The sequence below is a fragment of the Prinia subflava genome, chromosome 15 (genome assembly GCF_021018805.1).
Source record: "Prinia subflava isolate CZ2003 ecotype Zambia chromosome 15, Cam_Psub_1.2, whole genome shotgun sequence".
Taxonomy (NCBI): domain Eukaryota; kingdom Metazoa; phylum Chordata; class Aves; order Passeriformes; family Cisticolidae; genus Prinia; species Prinia subflava.
Window position 1 is genome coordinate 10,521,968 of NC_086261.1, and position 19,981 is coordinate 10,541,948.

The 19,981-nt window shown below is 42.4% G+C and overlaps 1 protein-coding gene across 1 annotated transcript in view; it reads left to right on the top strand.

Moving 5' to 3' along the window:
• Window positions 1–15,918, top strand: part of FBN1 (fibrillin 1) — a 141,157-nt gene extending 125,239 nt beyond the window's left edge. The window contains exons 52-66 of the mRNA XM_063412183.1: window positions 274–339; window positions 1,042–1,158; window positions 1,529–1,648; window positions 3,237–3,359; window positions 3,785–3,916; window positions 4,506–4,631; window positions 5,176–5,382; window positions 5,968–6,093; window positions 6,309–6,431; window positions 7,340–7,456; window positions 8,218–8,346; window positions 9,165–9,284; window positions 12,496–12,727; window positions 13,743–13,917; window positions 14,645–15,918. Of these exons, the coding sequence (XP_063268253.1) occupies window positions 274–339; window positions 1,042–1,158; window positions 1,529–1,648; window positions 3,237–3,359; window positions 3,785–3,916; window positions 4,506–4,631; window positions 5,176–5,382; window positions 5,968–6,093; window positions 6,309–6,431; window positions 7,340–7,456; window positions 8,218–8,346; window positions 9,165–9,284; window positions 12,496–12,727; window positions 13,743–13,917; window positions 14,645–15,034 (2,303 nt within the window). The 3' untranslated portion in view covers window positions 15,035–15,918. The remainder of the gene's footprint in view (window positions 1–273; window positions 340–1,041; window positions 1,159–1,528; window positions 1,649–3,236; window positions 3,360–3,784; window positions 3,917–4,505; window positions 4,632–5,175; window positions 5,383–5,967; window positions 6,094–6,308; window positions 6,432–7,339; window positions 7,457–8,217; window positions 8,347–9,164; window positions 9,285–12,495; window positions 12,728–13,742; window positions 13,918–14,644) is intronic.
• Window positions 15,919–19,981: the final 4,063 nt, after the last annotated feature.

Sequence of the window (19,981 nt, forward strand, 5' to 3'; positions counted from 1 at the left end):
TTCTTAAGGAAGTGGAATACTGCTAATTATTTGTGGGATTTTATACATATGCATAAAGGCGATCAGATGAAGTGTAAACCAAACATGCAGTTTTTGCATGAATATAAAGTGATGTTTTTGCATGAATTTAAAGTTTATATATTTGCATGCTTTTTTCTGGACCCAAGCATGAGGAGGATGAACTCGTAGCAGCGGTTTAGTGGAGTTTGTGTGGAATGCTGATTGCCAAGATAGAATTTAACATATGGTTTGACTTTTATGGGTGTTTTTCAGAGGCATTCAGACAGATTTGTCCATTTGGAATTGGCATCCTTGTTGGACCTGGTGATGCAAGGCTGGGTAAGTGCCTGAACCTCACGGTGCCACTTTTCATCAGTGTCCCTTTTCCACCAATAAGCCATTCTCCATTTCAACTGAGAATAACACCTCTGCAAGTATTTCCCAAAGCCATGAATTGTGGAAACTTCTATACCTTTTATCTTCCCCAATTTTTCATCCTGATGTCAAATTCCAGCTTGAATAGCTCAAATATCAGAAATTAGACTTCTTTTAGAGCTAGGAAACTTATGTAGGATCTAGAGAATGGATCTAATGTCACGTAGCATGCTTGTCTTTTCTTATACAATATGTGTAGCCTGTTTACAGTAAATGGTTTTAATCCTCCAGAAGTGCAAACCACAGTTTCCCAGATCACTTCAGTACATTCTGTTCTTTCCCAAGACAAACAGCACTTCAGCCTTATTGGCAAAAGTTTGCATTTAAGGAGCACTGGATGACTACTGCTTTTCATATCTGCTGCTCTCCCTGTAGCCCCAGTCAGAGAGGTTTATATCTGACATTTAGAATCAGTTTCCTTTCTGCATTCTGAAAGCTGACCTGCAAAACAAATTCTGTGCCCTAATCCTAATATGTCAGAATTTAAATATTAGTATTTTTTGTGATCTCAGAAATATTTCTTGCCAGAACACTTGTTCTTTGAGAGAAGTCTAAAAGCACATGAAGCCAGTTGCACTTACTGTGTTGTTTGTATTTCTGGTTAAGATGTGGATGAGTGCCTTGATCCTGATAACTGTAAATTTGGGCAGTGCATCAACACCGATGGGTCTTTCCGCTGTGAGTGTCCGTATGGTTACATCCTGCAAGGAGCAGAATGTGTGGGTAAGTAGAGCTGCTCCTGCTTCCATTTTGAAGGTTCTCCTGAGTTGCTAAGCATGGCACTAAGGAGCAGTGGGGTTGTTTTATTCTAACATTGTGGAGTCTTCATCCCTGCTAGTGCTTAAAACCTGCCAGGGCAGGCCTGAGCAATCTGCTCCAGGCTGGCCCTGCTCTGGCTGAGTGTTTGACCTGGATAACCTCTAGCAATCACAATCTAGCAATCACAAATTATTCTAGGAGTCTGTGGTTCTTATTCAGTACTTTTAAGTGAGTTCTTGCATTTTCTGTTTTTCTCATTGCATCAGTAGCATGGGTTTTTATCATTTTGGTGGAGTATAACCATGTATTCTTGCCTTGGTCCAACAACTTGCAGATACTGATGAATGTGCTGTTGGAAACCCATGTGGAAATGGAACGTGCAGGAATGTGATAGGAGGCTTTGAATGCACGTGTGTAGAAGGATTTGAGCCTGGGCCAATGATGACCTGTGAAGGTGAGACTCCTGTGTACTAAGGACTGTTGTAATTGTGTTCCCTGATTTTGAAAACAGCTGAGGGGAATAAAGCAGCTTTAAAAATAAAATATGGACACTTGGAACAATACCTCTGTGTCTGAAATGGGAAAATAAGCTCCTCCTTCCTGTATCCACCTTGAACTGTAGTATGTTTTTCTGACTTGAGCTGGAGTGGACAGACTTTCAGGTGGTGTCTGGTGAGGGACTGCCCAGAGAGGAGCATGTTGGGGTGCAGCCTCTTCAGAACAGTTCCAGAAGTGCTGCTTACTGCGTGTACGGTTTTTGCCTGCCTCCTTGAGTGAAGAGACTCCCGGTGGGTGATGAAGATAGGAAATGGGCTGCTTGAGTGAGTCAGGGAAGAAATAGGGAACAAATGAGAAAATACAAGTACAACACTCAACAATTAGCATGGCACTCCTAGGTTGAATATTTTTCATTCATTTGGTGCATTTCATGCATTTCAAAAATTAGAATTTGAAAATGCACAAAGATAAGTAAGGAAGATCAGAGGTACAGAAGAGACACTCAGAAAATAAATTAGAATTTTTCAGTGTGGAAAATGTGGTTGAAGAGATATATGATTTTATAAAGCCACAAGTGGTAAAAGTACCAAAAATAGAAGGACCATGTTAGACAAACCAAAGCAAACATTATTATATGCATGGTACTTATTTAAGTTGTGGAACCCTTTGCTGCAGAATATTAGTGAGGCCACAAGTATAAATTGACCCAGAAAGAGATTATACAAATTTGTGTAGGAGTCCATCATTTGAGTGGCTTTTGGCTGTGGAAGTCCTTAAACTCAGAGGCTGTACTGGGGGAAAGAACTCTGCATACATGGTATGAAGTTTTTAAAATTCATCTCCTTCTGTTACAGCCAGGGAGAGGAGAATGTCCTAGGACATTCTGACACTGTCCTCTGACTTGACACAGCTGTTCCTAAATTATCTGCTACAATCTACTTCTTTGCAAGCCCATGCAAAAGAATGCTTCTATTTTTGCATCAGATTGCATTATTTTTGCATACAGTTAGAGCTTCATTCACTTCCCTCTGGAATTTGGCTAAAAGCTCAAATTGCAGTAGAGGAGCTAGCAGAATGCATAAACATCACTGTATATAGTAATTACTCAAGTAGTCCAGGCTGTGTGTAAATGGATTTCAAAATAATGTTTCTAGCTGTTTTATGGAATTAACATTATGAAGAAGCTGAATTAGTGCATGTAGAATTTAAATAACCAATCAAAACCCCCAAACCTAGGTGTAGAGAAGATACAGTTTTAACTGAGCAAGTATTTTGGCAGCATGGATCTGGAAATTATTTCCATTGGCTGCTTGCTGTTGAAGTTACTGAAACTTCAGGTAGCTGTGCAAACATCCTGGCGTGTCTGGTGCCTGCTTCTCTACAGCAATCCACGAGGAGAACAAACAAGGGCCCCCAACTGTTCAAATGTAGTTCTCAGCTAACTGGGATCTGTGGGATTGCCCATACCTAAAAGTTGTGCCCTGGAGTCTGCTGAGTGTGACACGAGTGTTTCCCTTTCCCCCACGGTCTCTGCTCCCATGCAGATGTCAATGAGTGCATTCAGAACCCCCTGCTCTGCGCCTTCCGCTGCGTGAACACCTTCGGATCCTACGAGTGCAAGTGCCCCGGGGGGTACGTCCTGCGGGAGGACCGGAGGATGTGCAGAGGTAAAGCTCCTACCACGCTCTCACAGTTAGGAGATAATGATTTCAGTTCCTGCAGGGGCAGGGCTCTGACTCACTGCACTGTTGGGCCAGAGTTTTAATCCCAGGAAGTAACTGAGTCAGAAAGAATTTGGGATGAAATTCTATGGTTTGCATTATGCACTTGATTGTACTAGGCCTGTCCTGCCAGTAAATTTATACATCTGCCTAAAGTGAGGTCATATCAGATGATGTGGTTTTGTCTTGCCCTAAAAATGGGCATTTGGGAGAAATCAATTTGCTCAAGGCTAGTATATTTTATGGTTGGTTTAGAACAATAAATGTATGTGTAGGGTTTGATTACGACTGAGATTCCAAAGTCAGAATTTACTATTGTGAATTTCCAGGATCATGTCTCTATATAGTAAAGTCTAAACCTTGTGTTTCAGATCAGAATGAGTGTGAAGAAGGAATTCACGACTGTGACGCAAAACAGATGGAATGCAAAAACCTGATTGGCACTTACATGTGTATCTGTGGGCCTGGCTACCAGCGCAGGCCAGACGGGGAGGGATGTATAGGTAGGTGACACTGAAGTGTTGAAGCTCTTGAAATACACAGCTCCTCAGCAGGGCTAAACATTTGGGGTTTAATGAAGTGTCAAGAAACTCAGAATTGCACAACTACTTGTGTAATGGATCTACTGGTGCTGCACACACTTGGTTTTGCTGTTCAGGTGTGCACATCTGTGGGCAGTGAGTAGAAAATCTGGGTGTGGGTCTTTACAATCAATTTGTACTGCTGCTGCTGAATACTCTGAGGGAAGAAGGTGAAGATTTGGGTTGGTTGTTGTAGGGCTGTTTATCTCTGCTAGCATGAATGAGAGTAGATCTGAATTTTTTTTAAACCTTGGATGGCATTCAGAAGTGCAGCTGTAACTATGAAAAAATTTGAAAACCAGTGAAGAATGTACTGCAGATATAATATATATAACAATTGTGAGCTAGATGGCCATCTTTCCTCTGAAAAATGAATAAACTTTAAAATATAAGAAAAAGAAAAAAATGAAGTTTAACCATGCAGAATGCACAACATAAGAGTTCCATACCAACCTCCTGCCTACATTAATCTAATAATGAACTTTATTTTTATCAAATTTCAAAAATGCAGATGAGAATGAATGTCAGACCAAACCTGGGCTGTGCGAGAACGGCCGCTGTGTGAACACAGTGGGGAGTTTCAGGTGTGACTGCAACGAGGGATTCACGGTCAGCGACACTCAGGACGAGTGCCTTGGTGAGTCCCAGCTCACACCTGGATGAGCTGTCACTTGCAGCAGCAAGGAGAGCTGATATTAAACTCAGAAATGTGTGGTGAGAAATCACACTCTTGAGTTTACATGCCTTTGGGAAGGGGCCTTTGCATGTAGCTGTCCTCTTGCACATTCCTTCTTCCCATCCTCACCACATCCCTGCCTCAGTCCAGCTGGGGTTACTTGCTATGGAAGCTGATTGTTCCTGGTTTCAGGCAGCCAGGAACTGCTCTGACATTTCTTTGGTCATGATTTTCAGCCAGTCCTTTTTCTCTAGGTTTAAACAGAAACATACATTTTTATAAGCTTACTGTGATTTCTTGTCTTCCACTTTTTGCTAAATTTCTTGTCTTTCTTTCCCCTAGATGTCATTCTCTCGTTCTTACTGCTGGTAGTCTTTCACTCTCAGTTCCACAGGCTCAGGGTGAAGTATGCCCTTTCTGTTACATTTCTGACTGAATTCCTAACGCCTCACGACCCTCTGTATTCACCATTAGGATTCTCTGTGATGCACAATTTGTCTTCCAGACAACAGGGAGGGCTACTGCTTCACTGAAGTCTTACAGAGTATGTGCCAGATCGGATCGAGCAACAGGAACGCTGTCACCAAGTCTGAGTGCTGCTGTGACGGTGGCCGGGGCTGGGGGCAGAACTGTGAGGTCTGTCCCTTCCCAGGCACCGTGGCCTTCAAGAAGCTTTGCCCTCATGGCCGAGGATACACATCCAGTGGAGCAGGTACTTTTCACTGAATGATCTCTTAGACAATGCCAAATTAAGTGATAAACTATAAACTCTCTTTTTGCATATTAGAACACTGTAATGTCTTAAATGTTTTGGATATCAGCTGAAATTTTCTGAGATTTTTCATGTTATATAGTCCTTTGGGAGGAAGGTGCACAGCCAAAGGCCCTGGGTGATGAGACATCCATCCCATCTTGCAGATACCTGCTTTATGTCCTGGCTGACTGACATGCACTCAAATGGGAATCTGCACTCTCACATTTGAGTGTGTCGCAGGCACACACTGAGAGCTATTTGTGTACATGAAGGCAAAGTGATATTTGATTTGTGAAGGCTGATAAATGATCAGCTCCAGTTCCTTTCCACTTACAGCTTGTTCGTTGCATAAGAAAATTAGATTAATGCTTCATTCTGTATTTTTTCACTTACTATTTCTCCTTAAATCTGTGCAATATTTCCCTATTTTATGTAGGTATTTTATGTATGGTGTGGGTTTCTCTGTGTCAGGTCACAAGAATCTATTGAAGCTGTACAAAATCAATTTTGTTCCATTGAGAGCTGACCCTCATTTAATTGCAGATATTGATGAGTGCAAGGTCATTCATGACGTCTGCCGCAATGGGGAGTGCATCAATGAGAGGGGAACTTATCACTGCCTTTGCAATCCGGGCTATACTACAGATGTCACTGGCACTCTTTGCATTGGTAGGTTTTTCATTGTGGTATTTGTATATAAAGTTTATTACTAAGAGAGGACTTGAAGAAGGAAATAGAAAGATTTTGAAAAATGAGAAAATAAAATGTCACTTGTTAATGCTTTGGAGATTTGGATTTCCTTCTCGTCTATCCTGAACATTTTGTAAGATATTATCACAAATGTTGATTACCAGCACTGAGGTATCTGGTTTTGCTTCTTGTAGATCTGAATGAATGCAATGAGTCTCCAAAACCTTGCAATTTCATCTGCAAAAACACAGAGGGGAGCTACCAATGTTCATGTCCAAAAGGATACATCCTGCAAGAAGATGGGAGAAGCTGCAAAGGTAAAAATCAAGAAAATAATTTACTACAGAAACTGTGCTTCACAGGCAAAAGTAATTGCAAGGACATTTAAATGATGCAAATCTGTCTCCTTGATTCTCACATCTCCTTGATGTGAGTATTTCACTAAAAACAGTGGAAATGGCCTGCACAGGATGGAGCTGGTATTTCAGTTAATTACTTGTTAATTTGGATGAACAACAGATTGACAGGAATTTTTGCAGGTGGATGGCAGCTGATCTTAAAAGATTCTGTAATTAATAATATATATGATTGTTCGGTAAGCCTGTTGGTTTAAGCTGTATAGTTCAATGATAAATGAATCTTATTGGATGGAAAATGGCCGTGGTCTGCAGTGCATTGCCCAGCATCAACAGAATTTTTACCTACTGCTTTTGCAGCGTGCTGGATAAGATATATCAGTGCAGGAGAGGTTTTGGAATATTCGTTAGAATTCCATACATTTATGTGTCTTGGTAACTCAGATTTGATTAAAAACCACACAAGTTAGAGCAGCAATTCAAAATTTGGCATGGAGAACGACAGTGTACTTTGTTGTTAGCATTTCAATATTTCTTTTGGAGTAATAGTGTGCTTCAGTGCAAGGCCATTTTCCAGCCTGCCAGGTCTCATGAAGATGGTGACTTCCCATTTATTGGCAGAACAGACATTTATTATATCACAACTTTCAGACAGATGAGAGTGGTGTCTGCAATTCAGTGTTAGCATGGACACTGTGTAGCTCCAAAGTCCCATTCAATAAATGTGGGGCTTCATGTAAGAGGAACTGGAAACCAGTGTGGAAAGGGAGATGTAAATTCTAAAGGCTTTATTTGCTGTTATTTAGTTGTAATCACTTCTTTCTGAGTCCAGGGAACATAAGTGAAAGATGTTTTCTTGGTTTTTTTAGATCTTGATGAATGTGCAACAAAGCAGCACAACTGCCAGTTCCTTTGTGTCAACACCATTGGGGGATTCACTTGCAAATGTCCCCCTGGATTCACTCAGCACCACACAGCCTGCATTGGTAGGTGACATGGGAAGGTGACACACATTTGGGATTTATTCTTGACCCTTACTCCAGAAGCAAAGTAGCAAGGAGGGTAAAATCATCTTCCTGAGGAATCAAATGGAAACAAGCCAGATTCTGATCCTAATCCCACTAGAGATGCAAAGAGGCTCCTTCCTCCTGCCTTCCCTTGCTTTCATAATCTGTCTTTGAGTTTTGCACTTGCAAGAACCAGCCAGGAACCAGCCAGTAAAACCACCACTTTGTAATTCTTACCTTGCCCTTTCTTAGACATTGAGCAAAAAATAGTTCTATTCTCTTTTTGTAGCTCATTGAAATCATGTCAAGGCTCCTTGAAACAGCTATGAAATACACATTTCTGCAGTTGTCCTCTGAACACATACCCACTGGGTACATGGAAATGTTAAACTAAACTGCTTCCTCCTGCAAAACACACTTTCTGCTCTGCAAGGTGCATCCTGTTTCTGTGTCAGTTTGATGATCCGTGGTATTGGTGTGAATTTGGAGGTTTTTGGAGACCAAAACATCAAACTCCATATTCTTGATGAAGAAAAGAATGCTTCCTATTACTTTTGTGTTGCCAAATTCAAAAGAAGGCAGTGTACACTGTAATGCAAAGTGAGAACCTGGAGGGCAGTGGGACCTGTGTTACTGATCTGACTTCACCTCCTGCCACAGCCCTTCCACCATTAGCACGGCCAAAACATCAGCTTTGAAGTGACAACTACAAACTAACACTGAGCTTTGGTTTCCCTCAGACAACAACGAGTGTGCTACCGAGATCAATATCTGTGGGGCAAAGGGCATTTGCCAGAATACACCTGGAAGTTTTGTTTGTGAGTGTCAACGTGGCTTCTCACTTGATCAAACTGGGCAGAGCTGTGAAGGTGAGTACAGCACCGTGCATTTAACTTGGCCTTCTCTTGCTTCCTTAATCTTCTTTCAGCCTTACTGTCACCCAAGGAAGGACCTATGGAGTAAGCACCAAAATCTGTAAAAGCAAGCATGTGTAGGTAGAAGTGAGGGGGGAGTACAGCAATTTAGCAACAAGGCAGTATTCCTCTCCATGGGCCAGAAAAAATGGATATATTGTGTGATTCTAAAGAGCTGGACAGATATTTTCTGAGGAGATATAGCCTGGAATGTTTTAGTTTAAGTGTCCTAAGTTCAGTGAACCTCTTTTGATTCCTGCATGGATTTCTGAGGGATTCATCAAGGACAGGAAGTCTTGCATCTCCAAGGTGACCTGCTAAAGAGAGAGTTCAAGGGCTGTAGACTTATTCCTCTGGGTCCTTAGAGCCTTCTCCTGGGACAGAGTTTAGGTTGTTTGGAAAAGAGATATCCTGGGATTTTTAGGTTGGATGGCTGGTTAAAACCAAGGATCTGTCTGCTGTGGAGCTGGGACCCTTGGGAAGGCATTAGGGATCCCATATACAAATGGCTTTCTGCTGTCTGCTCCATAGCAGAATGCAAAAGCTGAAAATTTTTGCTGAATGTGACAGCTGTCCATGGTTTGCAGCCCTATATTGCTGTGGAGCCACAAATCCAAACCCCAAAGGCCCAAAGTGGTCAGGTTTTTGGAAGATCCTGAAATATACCTATATATACAATAAACAAATATATGTGATTATTTGTAACATGTTTTCCAAATACAGCATAATTTGAGCTTCTCTCCCAAAACTCAGAGTGTGTTTCACCCTTTTAGATGTTGATGAATGTGATGGCAACCACCGATGTCAGCATGGCTGCCAGAATATAATTGGAGGATACAGATGCAGCTGCCCACAAGGATATCTCCAGCATTACCAGTGGAACCAGTGTGTTGGCAAGTCACTTTTGTAAATTCATACATTGACATGCATGTTACTTTTGTTAGCAGGCAAGAAGTGAAGGGCAATGGTGCAGTTTGCAATACTTTCTTTTTCTGATTGTAATTTGCTAAGTTCAGCAGTTTCATTACAAGTGTGGTCTCCTCTGAAGGCAGAGTGGGTGTGAAGCCCACAGTAGCCCCTGTCCTGGTTCAAGAATTGTTTAAGCACAGAGGTCTCCTTGAGGGTGCTAGAGGTTGTATTGACTTTGAGGAAACTCATGTTACTCATGTATTTTGTAATCTGAACAAAGGGAATCTTACTCAGCTCTGCAATGGTCTCTGCTTGGACCAAGATCCTGTCTAAGAGTGGATGGTGGATTGAGCCTGGCACTCTCAGAACTACAACTTTGGATTTTTAAATCATAAAATTCAACTTCTGGCCCCAAGCATCTCAAATTCTGATAAAATCGTACTTGATCTGTGCTTTTGTCATTCTTACAACACCTACAGGAAGGCTGCTGTGTTTAAGTCCCTCCTCTGTACAGAATTAACAATTTGTCACATTTGAGCAGCTGTCTGTCTAAAGATGCTTCCATGCAGCTTTAGGATACAGTTTAGAGTGAGTGCTTGCAGGACAATTCTGGTTATAATTAACAAATGCTAGTGCTCATAAGTTTATGTTAATAAGTAAATACACTGGTGAATTAAATGCCTATTTCTTCCCTGTCTAAATTTTGTTGGTATGCCAAGTCTGTGAGCCCTCATAGGTGGGGCTGCCTGTGCAGCAGTCATGGGAAAAGCCTCTGTTTCAGCAGTGTAGGGTGCAGCATATCCAAACAAGAGAAACAGGAATCATTTTTCCTCTAGTGACAGTTATGTGCAGTTTCCATCTCATTTAATGGGCTCCATGCAAGATAGTCTTGTGTGATACCCAGAGATGTGTTCGATGACCTCTTTGAGAACAAAGGGCTTTATAACTCTTTGCTTGGCTTTCTTTGCTTTCAAAATGGTAAAAATGCCTTGTCTTGTTACCACTGTGGTGTCCTAGGGAGGTGTCTGCTTTTAATTGTGCTTACCAAACCTCCTGACATTGTGTGCAGTCCTTGCTGTGACGTTTGCTTTGCTCTAGCACTCTATGCCTGTAACATACAGGGAACAAGGAGGGAACACAAACATATGGGGCTTTTGAATGTTAATTAAATTAGCAGAGTTTAGGGTTAAATTAGAATTTAATCTGCAGGAGGTTAAAAAAACCCCAGCAAACCAGCACTGTCATGTCTGGCTGCTGGAGGAGACTGTGGAATCTGAAAAAATGCAGCGCTGAGTTTTGTGAAACATCTTGGCTGTTTCCAGGTCTCCCTGGGTGAAAACATTTAACTAAATGTATTTCCAAACCAAGTGTACGCTGATATTCCAGCTTTTGAGGCCATTGACTACTGTTCAGATTTATACAGGGAATACCAGTTTCAAAATGCACAAGCACTGAGCATTTGCCCCATTGAAAGCAAGGTAGCAGCCTTGGCAACAAAAATACTGGTCCACCAGAAAATTCACCAGGGAAAATTCTTCTGAGAGCCACAGCTGGGGCAAGACTCAGCCAGTACTTTCACCTTCTTGGACATGGGGCAGTCCAGGCAGAAATCCCAAGCTGCAGGAAGGGAGGTTTGGGTCTCTGTGTCCTCATGGCATTTCTGAGCTGAGCTTGACACAGCTGTGTGTTACACAGCTCAGGAGAGCAAGGCTGGTGCCTCACAGCACAGCTTGTGCCGAATATGAGGGTCCCAAAACTTTTTTTACTTTTCTTCATTTTGTTTTTCTTCTGACACTCACCCAAAATATGGGAATTAATCTCACTTGTGTCCCCTCTCTTGCTGCTGTGAAGCATGGTGAAGTGAGCATACCTGCTCTTGGTGCAGTAACCTCCAGTGGCCCAAACAAGCATTATGATGTTGGTATAGTTGCTGTGAGGTGTGATAAACTGTAAAACATCGCTCTGAGTTAATGGCAAACCCTTACAGGCTCTGGGAACACAGAATTCAGCCCCAGGTTTTAATACCTTGTGATCTCCACACGTTCACATTGTACTGTCTGTAACTGTATATTCTTAAGATACTTATCTGGATCTCCTGGGTGTACCACAGGGGAAGAATCCATGTGCTAGGTTTTTCCGTGACAATTCCTTCATATTCCTTGGCAATCCCAACTCTGCAAACAGTTTGTGTCTTTTTTAGCCTATTTAATGAATCGTTCAGGGATTTTTTATGTTGCTGCAACACATTTAGATAATCACTGAAGAATGCTTTGGTTCCTCCCATGCCTTGTGCTGTCTGTGACTGCATCCCCTGCCCAGGCACTTCCACAGTACACCACATCGTGAATCAGGCTGCAAGGAGCAAAGACATTGCTTTTAAACAAAGAGCTACATTGTTTGGAAAAAGACAATAATGCTCTGACTTATTCTCCTGTAACCTTGGTGCTGAGGTCAGAGATGCTGCTCTGTACTTCCCAAATGGAGTTTCTTACATATACACACACCCACGATGTGCATTTATCACAGAAAATAGGGAACAATAATATTCAGAACTTTTTAAAGCAATTTGCCAATCAGACATCAAAAATCAGACCAGGTTCATTTCAAAAAGTAGCCATTTTCAGTAAATAAGCTTGAACTGACCTCAAACTCCTACAGTGCCACCCTTAGGAAGTTTGGAAAAGGACTGGTTCAGAATATAGAACTCTTATATCTACAGCTGCTTTTACTTTACTTTACTACTTCCTGTATCTTACCTATGTATAATATTTAAATGTAAGCGTGTAGGGAGGAAATTTTGATACCTGGAAGAAGTGTCAGAGCTTGATTCCTTACTCTTTTTCCTTTAATGTTGAATAGCACTATGAACAAGGGATTACTTGACCAGATTGTTGGCTGTAAAGAGTTTTATTCTTCTCAATTATTTCTAGGAAAAAAAAAAAAAAGCTATCTTCTCTGTTTTGCTGCTCTCCAGAGCATGGCATGAACCATGTTCTGTAGAGTAGCCCCAGTGTTGCTGTGGAGTGGTTGTAGTCACCTCCCAGGGATCACTGCCCGGGCCAAAGGGGAGCACAAGCCCAGTTGTCTGTGTCCATCTGAGGTGGCAGCACATTCAGCCAAGCATGGTCTGTTCAAGGGGTGGGCTGGACTGCACCTGGGTGAAAGTTAACGTGGTATATTCTGCTTCTTTTCCAGATGAAAACGAATGTCTCAGTGCACACATTTGTGGAGGAGCATCCTGCCACAATACTTTGGGAAGCTATAAATGTATGTGCCCTACTGGATTTCAGTATGAGCAGTTTAGTGGAGGTTGCCAAGATATCAATGAATGCGGTTCTGCACAAGCCCCGTGCAGTTATGGTTGTTCAAACACTGAAGGTGGCTACGTCTGTGGATGTCCACCTGGTTACTTCAGAATAGGACAAGGGTAAGGGATTCTCATTTTAAACTAACAGATACTGAGTGGACATAGTCCACTCCTTTCTTTGCAGTGTGGAGCAGCAGGACCAGGGGGATTGGCAGCAGTTAAAGAGGGATAGGATTGGGAAGGTGCTCAAGAGTCGGATGCCCCTATTGCTTTTGGTGATTTGGGTGGGGAAACGTAACCACTGAAAGAGAGGGGTTTAATGCTTGAAACTGAAATTTGGTCGGTGGTACCAGGTTCAATCCTCTATTCTAAGCTACTGCTTTCACCTCTCCTGCAGCCTGCCAAGTCCTCTGAGCTTGGCACTTGAGAACTCACACTCCTTGCTGTAATTCACTTGTCTCCCTAAAGAAGAACAAAACAAACATTAATAATAACACCCCCTACCAGCTGCAAAAAGAAATTACATTATGCAAGTGGTTTCACCTGCTGGTTGGAATAACAACTCTGCATGCTCTTAGGTTCTTGTATGTTCCATATTCTTCTGTGTTTCAAATTAATATTTTTTTAATAAATGTATGCTTTATCAATAAAACCAACTTTCCCTTGCCCCAGTGGGTGTGTTAGGGCTGTACCTCATATAGGACCAAGAAACCCAAATGGAAAGCAGAAAGATTGTGGTTTAAATTTTGTAAGTGACTAAAAGCTTTGGAATGCATTATGAAAGACCTCACTTTTCAGATTTTTCAGCAGTTGTTGAAAGTTGGTCTCTTTAAATGTGTTCCAGGCTGGATAACAGGAACTGCTAACAACAACTCAGCTTAAGCCTGTTTTTTTAAGACTGTTAAATATTGGCAGGTCTCTCTTGGGCAAAAACCCATGAAGGCAGATTCTTGAAATAAAGAGTGGCCTCATTGTGATTCAGTGAGAATTTTGTCTGTTGACTTTAGCAGAATTTTTTCCTAGGAAATGAATGCAACATAATTGCTGAATTATTGGTACTTACAGTCCCCAAAATGCAGCTTTTGATAAGATCTATGTCTCGCTGGAGTTAATTTTGAATTTCTTCCTTCCTCAGACACTGTGTTTCTGGAGTGGGGCTAGGCAGAGGTCAAGGACAAGAGCTTTCACTCAGTGGAGAAGTAGATGACAACTCGCTCTCTCCAGAAGCTTGTTATGAATGTAAAATCAATGGCTATCCCAAGAGAGGAAGGAAGCGCAGGAGCACGAATGAAACTGCAAGTGAAGCTGAGGTAATTGATCCTTTCTGGGGGGAAGGAGTTTGTGGCTGTCTTGTGAAAGCTGGACTCACAAGGACGTGTGCCAAGAGACAATCCCTCAGGAAAAATCTACACCCTAAAGTAGACCAAAGCTGGTTTTGGATGTCAGGTAGTGTTTTTGTCTCAGAAGTGATGTAGAGCTTCCTGTACTTTCAAATGAGTGTTACAGCTCATGCTGCTGTCTGAAATGTTACCACCCAGTCAGAGGTGAAGGGTGAGGCTGCTTTTCCTGCACCTGCAGGCTGCCCTGGCTTGACGCTGAACCCAAACAAATCTTGCAAAGCAGAAAATCCCCACTGAAATGCTGTGGCTCCCTTACACACCCTGCTCTCCTTCACAGTTGTTCTCTCAGCCTGTGGCTCCCCTGGCAGAGAGGAGGAGTGTGCCTTGTGTGCTCTCTTTGCAGGAGGCTGGTCACAGGCTCCCAGCGTGGAGGGGCTTCATCTGTCAGGCAGCAAGGCCCTTGCACAGGAACTTCCAGTGCTTGTCTCAGGCTCCTCTTATCCACACAGGCGTGGTGACAAAATCTGCACTTCATCCTGAGGAGTCCTAGGCCCATAAGAGTGGATTTGACAGATGATGTTACAGAACCTCGTTTTTAAAACTGGCTAATTAGCAATGAATGACCTGGGCAAGAAACACATACACGTGTTGAGATGCTCTCTGACAAAGCCGACTGACATCCTTTGTTCTTGTGCAGGATCAGCAAGAGCTGGAGCCGCCCATCAGCCTCGCCAGCTGGGACATTGAGAAAGCAGCAGTCTTCTCCATCAACATCTCAGATCTCAGCAACAAAGATCGAATCCTGGAACTGCTCCCTGCCCTCACAACACTGACTAACCATAACCGATATTTAATTGACTCCGGAAATGAAGATGGTTTCTTTAGAATCAATAAGAAGGACGGGATAAGTTACCTTCATTTCACAAAGAAGAAGCCAGTGCCTGGAAATTATTCATTACAAATCAGTAGTATTCCACTCTATAAAAAGAAGGAACTTAACCAGCTTGAAGCAAAACATGACAAAGACTACCTCAGTGGTGAGCTGGGAGATAACCTGAAAATGAAAATTCAGATATTGCTTCATTAATTCATCAACCAAAGACCAAATAATTAAACCAAAGATAGATAGGTAGGACTGAATATTCCTCCCAATCAGATTCTCCATATCATAGGTACAATCTTACATGAGTACATTTGTATGAACAAGCACTATCATATTACATAAACAAGGTACAGGATGAATACATGAGCTCAAAACGACCACTTTCTCAGGCTTTTACGTGTAGCTGAGCTACCTGATATGTTGAATCTTGAAAACTGGGACTTTTATCATTGGAAGTTGGCCACTGATGCTGAGACACGTCATCATTTCAGCAGAGGTACAAGAATGTGCTTTCAACTGATGGACAGCTCTATTTTTGTAATTCCTAAACTTCGCTTCTCCAACTACAACTTACTAGGTCAGCCATTTATGATATCCATTTGGTGCTAGTAAATTTTCAACCTAGATTTATAAATGCACTGTAATATTTACACAACTTAGAAGCCAAAATTGCCATTATTCAGTCTAAATACTTCAATCAACCAAAGTTAGCTCAGTAGTTTATCTCAGTTATGCCTATAATACATTACATGTAAATTAAGTGTGTGTATACTGTAATCATGCTATTTTTATCAATGAAGCATTTGTAAACTAGATTAATAATACCCTTAATGTGAGGGTTTGTAATGGTGCTTATAAGACCAACTACTTGTTAACTGTATACACAAACCTGATGATGAAGTTTCTGTGACTTGCCAAAATGCACTGAGGTCAGTAGGGACCATTAAACATTCTCAAAAGTCAGATGACAATCAGTGCCATCCTACACCATGACATATTGTAACATGTCAAGAGTACCCATAGTCATTCATATCAACAAGGGTTCAATATCTAAATGTCACAATAAAACAGTTGTTTTTTTTAGTTTATTCTGTGGCCTTGTGTTCTTGCTAAAACTGTGATTAAATGCATTCTTATTCTTCAGGTGTTGTCAGCAGGGTTGTCTTTGTATCTGTCTGTGTGTCCAGGTGATTCTTCCTTGAAGGACCTGCTGCTGTTCATTCTTCATGTAAAGAAAGAACAGAAGAAGTACAGAAACCTTCACAAACCTAAACAGCAGCGAACCTCTTTCAAGTTACTATGTGGTTCCAGGAAGGAAATGAGAACATTTCCAATGACATGACCTGAGTAGTCCTGTCAATAAGTAATCTGATAGCCAAAACATGCAGAAGTGGATGCTAAATCATTATACAGAAAACACAGTTACGTGTGAAGTCTTGTTTGCTAAAACTGCCTTAAGATATTCCTCTCTTTTACCTAATTTCAACAGTTACTCAAGACTGATAACAGAGGAATAATCCAATACCAGAAACCATCACAAGCTGTAGATGGGTTTTATTATCGAATGAATTATTCAGTGATGGGGTGTTCTTGTGTATGCAAATGCCATGGTATATCTTCTAGCAGCAGCAGAACATTGTACTGAGGTGAGATGCTATAAAATCTGGAAGAAAGAAGTGCTGAAACTGCTGCTGGGACAGCACTGTAATTGATAGAGGGAACATATATTGAGCTATAATAGCTTTGGAAGGGAAATGTACTCCTATAATTCACCCTGAATTGTATTATTGCTCTCTGTGATTTCTTCTGCATAACAAATATAACTATATAAAAAGAAGCTTGTGCACAGGATCACTTTGATATTTTTAATAGACCATGTCTGGATTTTATTTATTAGTGTGCCAAAACATTGAACAGTGTATTTTTTCCACATGTTGCATAACTATGACAAGTTATAATCAAAACTTTACAGTTGTCAATGGCACTCTTATATCAGCAGGTTGGGAATGATTTTTAGTGCCAGTGTGCATGATTGTATAATTTATAGGAAAGTATACAATTTAAGGTTTTTTTCTCAGCCCTAAACACTGAGAGGAACTGAGAAGGACAATTTCAGAAAGACCTGTCAGGAGTCTGTGCAGTAGAGTTGGTTTACATTTAAGCTCTGTGTAACACCTTATGATGCCAAAGGTTCTTTGTGTTCCAGCAGCCCCTGTGTTGCCCACACAGTTCTACAAATTGCCTTTGTTGTGTTTCAGAAACAAGAAATCTTGACAGTAGCTCTTTTAGTCATCTGAAAATGGAAAGCCAGTCTTGCTGCACCAATCTGCACATAAAAATCCTGGGTTTTGTACATTATTCATCTGTCTCTTCGCAGCAGTGCCTTTTAACTGATACAATTTTTGCTTCTTGGTTTTAGTTGCTGTATGTGTATGATCATTTCCATTAGTTTGAATTTCTGCAGCTTCCTTGGCAACTCAGTGAAGCACAAAGGTTGCACAATAACCTTGCATGAAACCTGCAATTAAAAAGTGGTTTTTAACTTGCAGTGTGATTTTGAAGTAATCTGGTGTATTTCATTTGATAGTGGGACCCCAGAATTACTCTAAGCACTAGACAGACTGAAGTAGAGGTCTTTCTAAATGTGTATACTTTTGCAATTAAAGGATGTTTTTCAAATTCAAGGAAATAGCAAAATGCTAATTATTTGAGATAAGTGTGGCTTCTCTCCACTGCGATTGCACATATGCGTAGATGATTGCATGGATAATAAATCTAATTTTTGGTTAACAGAGTTTAACAAAGGTGGCTTGTTACTGTACACAGCAAATCATTCTCTTATTGTGTGTTGTAACAGTATCTTGTAAACTTGACAGCCCACATGTATTTTGGCAGAACACCACTGTTTCCACAGTCTCTCTTTTAAGCTGACTTTCAAAGAACCCCAAGTATTTGCTTTCTTATGGCAGGTCTTGAAGGGTCATACTCAGGTTTTCGCTAAGATAAATATTCTGTGCTGTGATTCAAGTTCAGCTTTGTGCTTAGGAAGAACTAATCAGGTCAAGACTCCTCAGCACAGACAGGCCTGAGCTGCTTGGAGAGCAAGACTCCCCAGTTCCTGTCCAGCAGCTGCTGTGCCTCCCTGGGCCCAGGCTTGGCACTGCTGGACTCTGCCAGCAGCACCACACAGGTAAGTGCATCACAGGGCACCAAACCTGCTGCTCTAGGCCAAGCTGGGGGTGGTGGCACTGGCATTGCAAAAGCTTTCTCACCGCTTTTAAGAATTGGTGTTGGCTGTGAAGGAATGGCCATTTGAGCCATTAAAGCCTCACAGTACTCTTGTGGATCTGACGGTCTCTGCCCACATTAGCAAGGTTAACAGCTTATGTTGTGCTGCTTTTTCTGAGTAGGCACCAGATGAAGAGGAGAGAGCTTCTCTTACTTTACTGTGATGAGAAAAAATCTTATCTTTTCAGTAATAGAAGGGAAGCCAGAGTTCAGCATTGGATGAGGCTGGAGCTGCAGGAGCTGTTCACCCCTCTCAGTGGCCCCAGCTGCCCTGCGCCAGGTAGGACAGGAGCTAATGGACACACCAGGTTCAAAAAACTGGGATATCTGAACCCAGGATCTTGTCTACTTCACTCTCTCCCCGGAGCAAATCTTGCAACTTTTTTGCTTGCAGGAGTGGCCAGAAGCTAAGGCCAAGATATGATGTACACCAGATTAATCCAATAAATCTGGGTTGGCAATGTCCTACCAGAGTATTTGCCCAGAGTAAGCCCTCATGTTATCACAATCTTGGCAAGAACAGCACTTGGCTAAAACCCTTGTGTTCAGAAAATCCCAGAGCTTCTAGTTGCTGCCTGTGGCCTGAGCATGCTGGATGCCTGCAGAGATCTGTGCAGCCCCTGTGTGAGCTCCTGTGGTTACACAGAGCTGTGTGGAGGGCTCTGTGTGCAAACCCCATCGGCACCACAGCTCTGGGATGTCACATTAACCTGCAGGATCGTGCTAGTTGAGGAGGCTGTAAAATCTTTAAACAGGGCAAGCAGACAGGTGTGATTTGGGGCAAAATATGCCATCATTTATGCCAATGAAAATGTGAATGATTGTGGAGGTTGCAGTAGGAACAAGAGGGAAAGCAATAGGGAGAGGGCAGAATGCTGCAGTGATTCAGCAGCCCAAAATGCCCCAATGCATGTTCTGCTTCACTCACATGTGCTGGTCCTGCACAAGCCCTGGTGCTTTGCGCTTCTGAGTTGTCCCTTGCAGGTCCCCGTGTGGGTGCTGCAGGGGCCAGCAGCTGTCCCCACAGAGGGGGATGTGCCCAGGCTGCTCTCGGAGCAGGCAGAGGTGCTGCTGGTACCAGGCCGGTGGAGGTGATGGGCAGCAGGGTTCTGTTTGTAGCCCCATTCAGTGAGCACGTCACCAAGGCTGCTGCTGCTCCTGGAGACTTCGGAGTCTGATCCCTCTGGAGTGGGCTGTGTGCTCTGGTTTGCCTGAAGATGAGACCCTCTTGCAGTGCAGCAAAAATGTTAAAGATGTCAATGACTTCAGCTCTGACAAATTCCAATAATCTGCTTCTGTTGTCCTTAAAACTTGCCAAGTATTTCACACCCTCATAACAAATGCTTTTGAGGAATATCACGCCCAAGCCAATTTCTCAGTTATGAGCTTCCCATTGAGTTCAGGAGAGCAACCTCGAGGCCAGAGAGGTCAACAAAGTGTTTGTTTTTGTATTTTGGGAAGAAGTGTCTGTGGAGGCCCAGGCTGCCTGGGCAGTGGGATTGTGCTGGCAAAGCTGGGCTGCAGCCCCGTGCTGGTGCCAGGCAGTCCAGTGTGTGCCATTGCTGCTTGTTCGTGTACAGCCGAGTGCTCAGCCTGCTTAGACATGTGCCCTTATGTGCACATGGACATGGGGGTGGTTTTGTCTGAAGAGTCCAGACAGATGCTGTCTCGGTACTCCCAGGCCAAAGTCAGGCTGTGGTCAGTCTTTGTTCAGTACCCAGGAAGGGCTTTTCCCCTTTCCTGGGCTAGACTTTCCCTTGCGCATGGCAGCAGCGCTGGTCCAGCCTCTCCCTGGCTTGGCTCTCACATCTGCAGGTTTGTTTGTTTATGAGCTTCTCTATGGCTCCCAGGGCTGTAGGATGT